The sequence below is a fragment of the Penaeus chinensis genome, chromosome 3 (assembly GCF_019202785.1).
Source record: "Penaeus chinensis breed Huanghai No. 1 chromosome 3, ASM1920278v2, whole genome shotgun sequence".
NCBI classification, from domain to species: Eukaryota; Metazoa; Arthropoda; class Malacostraca; order Decapoda; family Penaeidae; genus Penaeus; species Penaeus chinensis.
Genome location: NC_061821.1, coordinates 27,704,057 through 27,711,556, shown reverse-complemented (window position 1 = coordinate 27,711,556; position 7,500 = coordinate 27,704,057). Strand labels below are relative to the sequence as shown.

The 7,500-nt window shown below is 48.3% G+C and overlaps 1 protein-coding gene across 2 annotated transcripts in view; it reads right to left on the bottom strand.

Annotated features, from left to right (window-relative positions):
• The window catches only part of LOC125045366 (proteoglycan 4-like), a 113,906-nt gene that overhangs the window by 16,334 nt on the left and 90,072 nt on the right, over positions 1-7,500 (bottom strand). For both annotated transcript variants that reach the window (XM_047642575.1, XM_047642582.1), the window contains exon 4: positions 1-44. This exon is cut by the window's left edge and continues 92 nt beyond it. In XM_047642575.1, the coding sequence (XP_047498531.1) occupies positions 1-44 (44 nt within the window). The remainder of the gene's footprint in view (positions 45-7,500) is intronic.

The following is a 7,500-nucleotide window of genomic DNA, read 5'->3' as shown; positions in this document are numbered from 1 at the left end:
TACTCGTACGTCTGCGTCAGCGTGTCGTCGAACGAGAGATTAAGCTGCGGGAGGAGGAGGAGGAAGGCATTAACGATACTGAAGCAATGGTCAAAGTGGTAGTTCTTAGGGGTGGGTGGAAGGTGACAAGAAATAGATGCTGTAAAGAAATTCATTAACATTTTTTTTTAAATAACATTTAGAAAGACAATATATCTAATCAGATGCTCTCTATGTTGACAATGAACCATATACATACGAAAAATAAACAATAATCATATGTTGTCTGAGCAATAAAATAAATAAACACCTCTTATCTTACGATTTCTCAATACATTATCATAATTATTTTATCATTATCCTTCGCTAAAAGAATCTATAGTTACTTAATCTGATCTATAGTTACCGTTCCATGAAAACAACTAACCTCACCCACGATGTCTCATGAAGAAGGACTATCACCCTGACCCCATCCACACAGCCAAACACTACTCCGTTAACCTGGTCACGAACAGTTCACCCCCCCCCCCCCCACACACACACCCTTCACCCATCGCTACCTTCCTTTCCTTCGTTTATTTGTGTTTACGACTGTTTACACCATCATTCTTTCCTTTATGCGTGGCCCTTGCTCGATTTTTTTTATCTTTCTTTCGTGAACTATTCTTTTCATTTCGGTTCTCGGAAATTGTTGCTAGTGTCGTTTTACTGCTTCTCGCGTTCTATTCCACATGTTTCGTTTTAATGTGTTCTTATCTCCGACACCTTTCTCCTCTCGTCGCTCAGGTCGGCCTCTATTTTATATCAATGTTATTCTTTGTAATCGCGTTCAAATTGCCAAAATAATTACTTCTAAAATTTACAAAATATCACTTTCAAAACATCGATCCAATTCCTCGAGTGACTAATACAGGTATGCCTTTAACTATAACTACTTCAATATTCGTGCCTCATACTCGTAATATCCGCCAGACTGGCGACATCAAAAACATAATGATAAAAAGACAAAAAAAATGATAATAAATAATTAATTCTACTCTTATCATCAACATAAAACATTCATATACATCTCTATACATAATAAATATAACAAAATGAAAGATGAACAAAATAAACGAAAAATATCAGTCACTAAAGAAGAATAAGAAGTAAATACTAAGTAAATACAAGTAACACATACATAAAACACTGCTTACTGAACGAGACAACACTACTAGTCACACGTATCACATACAAACACACAAATCATATTATACAATCAAACACCAACTAGGCCTTGTAACGCAGAATGGCGACCAAGCAAGCGTGGCGACGAAGTAAGAGGATAATTAATGACAATTAACGACGAACCGAGAGAGAAGACAAGGAGCGTGAAGTGGGAAGTGGCGTCATGGGCCTAATGATATGCAAATTAGCGACAGAGAAAAATGGGAAAAATAGAGCGGTTTTCCTAATGATTTACGACGGCATTTTGCATCCCGTGGTATTTCAAATATTGGGGGGAGGGGGGAGGGGGGAGGGGGGAGGGAGGATGGGAGGATGGGAGGGAGGGAGGGAGGGAGGGAGGGAGGGAGGGAGGGAGGGAGGGAGGGAGGGAGGGAGGGAGGGAGGGAGGGAGGGAGAGAGAGAGAGAGAGAGAGAGAGAGAGAGAGAGAGAGAGAGAGAGAGAGAGAGAGAGAGAGAGAGAGAGAGAGAGAGAGAGGGAGGGGGGGGGGCTAAAGAGGAAAGATTTTAAAAGAAAATGAGTGAGGGAGAGAGAGGGAGGGAAAAAAGGAGAGAGGGGGAAGAGGGAGGGATTTACAAAGAGGAAGAGGGAGAGATTAGAGAGGATAAAAGGGAGAAATTTACAGAGAAAATAAGAGAGAAAGAGAGAGAGACTAGGAAACGAGGAAACGGGAGAGAATCCCCCACCATGAGGACAGAGAGTAACCACGGAAGGAAGTATCGAGAGGGTTGTGAGGCGTGGTGAGTCAGCGGCGGCGGCGGCGACTGCCTGCCTGCTCCCTCCTGATGACTCACTCGTCCACGCGCCTGTCTGCTCGCTTGCCCAAGCACGCCTGCTCTCCTCCTTGGTGCTATTACTAGGCATACCTCCTTCGCAAAGCTGCAGGATGGGCCGTCCGCACCAGGATATCCCACCGAAACGACGGAACGGATAGAAAACGCGGACATGACTAATGATTTCTGGCGGAGGAGGAGAAGAAGGGAGAAAATTCATCTGGAGAGGAAGTCCGTTGCGAAATGTTGATTTTGCGCAGGACAGCACTGTACTCTGCGTGCATAAGTGGAAAAAGGAAGGAAAGAATTCTTCAGTGACTGCATTTCTGGGGTGAAGGGCCGATTACCCAACACCGAAAACTGATAAAGATGAAAAAAATAATACAATGGACCGGCATAAAAAAAAAAACGGTGACAGACCGCACCAGCCGAGTGATTCAGCCCCGGAGACGTGAGTGGCGAGTCGCGTGAGCTGTGTCGCCGGAGGAGAGTCCGCCTCAGACAGAGATCAGGTTTGAGGTTGAAGGTGAGCGTGGGAGGTGAGGAAATGCTCGCCCCCCCTCCCCCCTTCTTCTTCTCCCTCTCTTACCCCCGACTCCACATCCTCTCGCAACCGTGTCTTTCTTTCTCTTTTTCTTCGTGTCTCTCTCTCTTACTCTCACTTCTTATTCTTCTTATTCTTCTCCTCCCTCTCCTCCTCCTCCTCATTTTTCTCCTTCTTATTCTCCGTCTCCTACTCCCCTTTAGTCCCTCTTTCTCTCCCCCTTTCCCTCCCTCCCCCTTTCTCTCCCTCCCCCCTCCCCCCCACATCGACACCCCCAAGCGGTCACTCAGTCTCGCTCCCCACCTGTTGTTTCCGACCCGGTGTTTTGCGCTCCCGGGGGACCGCTCGCTGTACAATTGACAGCACACTGAAATCCCCGTCGCTTGAACTGTTACTGATAGCCTACGCGTTGGCTGAGCTCTTGTATATACACGCCCACAAAAACATGTTTATGATCACGGAAGATATAGTACATACTAATATATATTTCTACAGCCACTGTTCGCTGATTCAGACGCACGCCCCGATAGATACGGTTTAACGCAAGAACAAGGGAGCGAGAACATGGGCGGCCGAGACATTTAACCTGCATGCGTGACCGCCGCCGCTTTCCCCGAATGTTCGCCCCTCCCTCGGCTTACTTTGCCGTAATCCCCCCGGTTATTTGATGAAGGGGGAGAGAAGAACGGGGGAGAAGGAGAGGGAGGAGAAAGAGGTAGAGGCGGAGGAGGAGGAGAAGGAGCAGGAGGAGGAGTGGGAGGAGGAGTGGGAGGAGGAGGAGGAGGAGGAGGAGGAGGCGACGTAGGGGGAAGAAAACAGGAGGAGGAGGAGGAAAGGAAGAATGGAATAACAAAAGGAGGAGAATGGAGATAATCTAGCCTGACTGCTTACCAATATAGATTCATGCACTAAAATGAACCAGCAGCATGGTTACTAATCCTTTAAGTCCCATGCTAAGCTCGCCTTAATTAGATTAATACACATGATGTAAATAATATTTATATTTTACACAATATACCCCTTTTAATTTAATCCTATTCAGCCCCCAAATTAATCAGATGAAAGAGTCAAACAAACACTTCGAGCTAATTATACAGCCGATGACATTCAGGCTATTCTAAAATACACTTTTCGATACAAATGGCCTCGGTATCCTCAATATCCCAGGAAAAAATCCACCGCTAATCATCCAAAACACTTGATCAATCGATGTGCTTTTACATTCCACGATAAGATAATAGATCCACGGTACCCCATTATCACTAACATCCATCGGTTTGTATTTTTTTTCTCTCTTTTATTTTCAACGAACTTCAAGAACCTGAAGGCTGGGAATCCTTCAGCAGACCCAGCACCTCTCGGCAGCCGCCCACGCCGTTCGCCCGACGCCCCTCGACCTCTTCCTTCCTTGGAGGCGCATGTCTTTCTGCAGCTTCCTTAGGACCCCGACACATCAAGAGAGAGAATAGGAGTGTCTCCTCACCTTCCTCGGTGACTTCTGCTAGACTATCCAGGTGCATATTATGGCCTGAGCATGGACATATGTGTAAACAAACAAATGCATATTCACATGTAATGTATGTCCCTACATGCGAGAAAAGGGGAGAGGGAGGCGCCAGACAGTTTTCCATTCGTCCCATGCGAGAAGACGGGTCGGGTCTCGCATGGCGGGTCCTTCACCGCCGCCGGTGTTGAGGCGTCCAGGTGACGAGGGCGTGGCTCGCGCTCTCGCCACATCACCCCGCCTTCCCCGCTGACCTTTGCTGGGCTGTCCAGGTACGTGATGTATGTCCTGTGCATGTGCATCTCTCTAAACTTGAGGCTATGTGTATATATACAAATTGTAGATACATATGCAGGTATGTGCATATACATGTATGTATATGTATATAATTATGTATGTGTATGTGTATGTGTATGTGTATGTGTATGTGTATGTGTATGTGTGTGTGTGTGTTCGTGTGCGTTTGCGTGTGCGTGTGCGTTTGCGTGTGCGTTTGCGTGTGCGTTTGCGTGTGCGTTTGCGTGTTCGTGTGCGTGCGCGTGTGAGTGAGAGAATGAGAGTGAGTGAGTGAGTGAGTGAGTGAGTGAGTGAGTGAGTGAGTGAATGAATGAATGAATGAATGAATGAATGAATGAATGAATGAATGAATGAATGAATGAGTGAGTGAGTGAGTGAGTGAGTGAAGAAGTGAGTGAATGAGTGAATGGGTGTTTATATACCTGATTGTATAATCCTTCAACTAATCGCGAGCCATCCCAGCTGCACCGCCCCAACCAACGGCAGCGCCTCCCTCGCCGCTGCACAACCGCACTACCAGACCGAACAGGTGTCAAATAGTTGGTAGGCGAGCGAGGTCATGCGCGTCAGTTCGAAAGTTGCGCAGCAATTGCATGAACTCTGACCTCTCTAGCCGCGCCCGCCGAGAGAGTTCGCTTAACAATGGGCGGAATGCGATGTCGCGAAAACTCTCCGCTAAATGATTATTGGCAGTTGGAGAAAATCGCTGCTGCCGAGTTACGCAAACCCAGCGGAGGCGCTGATTTGCATACGGCCAGAGCAGGCGAGCGAGGGGCCTGTGGTATGCGGTCCAACTGATGTTTCTGCATTGCATGGATGACTGTATTTGTTGTAGGAGGTAGGGTGAGGGATAGAAGAGGGGGGGGGGGAGGGAGGAGGAGGAGGTGGATAAGGAGGAGAGAGGAGGAGAGAGGGGGAGGAGTGGGAGGAAGAGGGCGAGATCGAGGAAGGGTGTGGCGGAAACCTTGCCTCTGCCTCGCGCGCTGGATAACCTTATACCTCATTCTCCCCCCCTCCCTCTCCCCCCTTCCTACCCCACCACCCCCTGCAAGAACTTTAAAAGCCCCGAAGACATCCACCATGCAAATTGCAACCCAGAAACCCACCTGCTCTTGCACAAGCGCCTACGGAAGGAACCTGATACGTGAAATTAATCAGTAAAAGTACTCAGCGCTCGTCATCACCAGCCGCCGTAATGACAAAACGACGAAAATCAAGGCGGGTCATAAACATAATGACGCTTCTAAGAAAACGGGATCCCTTTACAGCGAAACGCGAGGCACAAAGCAGGCCGCCGCACAAACCGCGAATAATGGCTTGAAAGGAGGGTTGGAAGACGCCCGCGAAACGAAATGACGAACATCCGCGCTTTGTTGGCGATAAAACACATCAAACAAACAAACAGACAAACAAACAAACAAAAGACAAGAACAGGGGGATGCTACCAATCGGTTTTCTCGCTGTTCCGTCTCGTTCTCGTTTTCTTTCTTTTCGTATTCTCAGTGACGCCTTTGTTTCTCTTTTATTTTTTTCGTTGTTGTTGTTGTTGTTCCCGCGACGCAGCTCCTTCGCTTCATCCTCTATTTCCCCATTTCTTCTTCTATTGTCTTGTTTCTGTTCTTCCTTTTCTCTCTCGAGTCTTACTTCTGTGGCCTTTCTTAGACTTCCCATTCGTCTTTTCTCCTTCTATTTTCCGTTCTTGAGTCTAATTTCTAGTCATGTCATAACGCCTTGTCCCTTTCTTCCCTTTTTCTTCATTTCACCTTTCTTCTATCCCCTCCTTCGTAAACATTTACCGTCCCTTTACCAAGCTAGTCCTTTTGTTTGTGTATTTTTTTCCCTTTCCTTTCTCTCCTTTCTCCCCTCTCCTATCCTTTCTCTCCTTTCTCCTCTCTCTCTCTCTCTCTCTCTCTCTCTCTCTCTCTCTCTCTCTCTCTCTCTCTCTCTCTCTCTCTCTCTCTCTCTCTCTCTTTCCCTTCCCCTAATAACATTTTCGGTCTAACGATCCATTACTTTCTCTCCTCTTCCTTGTTTTCATTTCCCTTCTTATACCCTCCCCCCCCCCCGTCCAACCCCCTCCACCCTCGTCTAACCCTCCACCTTCTCCACCCTCCCCCCTCTACCAACCACCCACTCCACCCTCCACCCTCTGCTACCCATCCACCCACTCCACCCTTGACCTCCGCCTCCTCCCTCCACCCTCCCCGCCCCTCGCGCTGCTGCCTCTGACAGTAGAGGCGGTGGGCGTGCAGAGGGAGAGATATATATGCGCCCATCCGAGTGTTGCGGAGCTTTCATACGTTATACTTCACGCTGAGAAGAGGCGGAGGGTGGAGGGTGAGATTTGGAGGGTGAGCGGTGGAGGGTGAGGGGTGGAGGGTGAGGGGTGGAGGGTGAGGGGTGGAGGGTAAGGGGTGGAAGGGTGGAGGGTGAGGGGTGGAGGGTGAGGGGTGGAGGGTAAGGGGTGGAAGGGTGGAGGGTGAGGGGTGGAGGGTGAGGGGTGGAGGGTAAGGGGTGGAAGGGTGGAGGGTGAGGGTGCATTTGTTTCCTCTGCTGAAAGTGTTCATAAAGAGGGCGAAAGAGGGGAATAAAAAGAGGGAAATGAGGATGGAGAGATAATGATAGAATGTGAATGAGTGAGTGAGTGTGAGAGAGAGAGAGAGAGAGAGAGAGAGAGAGAGAGAGAGAGAGAGAGAGAGAGAGAGAGAGAGAGAGAGAGAGAGAGAGAGAGGGATAGAGAGAGAGAGAGAGGGGTAGAGAGAGAGAGAGAGGGATAGAGAGAGAGAGAGAGAGAGAGAGAGAGAGAGAGAGAGAGAGAGAGAGAGAGAGAGAGAGAGAGAGAGAGAGAGAGAGAGAGAGAGAGAGAGAGAGAGAGAGACAGACAGAAAGAGAGACGGGGGGGGGGGGGGGGCAGACAAAACAAAGAGGGCAGACACAGAAGACAGGGTGAGAGAGAGGAAAGAAAGAGCGATCGAAAGACAGGGTGTCAAGAAGAGAAGAGAGAATAGGAGAAAAAGAGAGGTGAAAAAACAGAGAAAAAACGAGAGAAATAGGCTAACAACAAAAACAAGACCAAAGACAAGACGAGAGAAAAGAGAAAAGACGAGAGAGAGAGACCACCACACCTACAGCAATGGGCAAACCACGGGCATCGCATCATACCCTCAGCTCGCCCAAG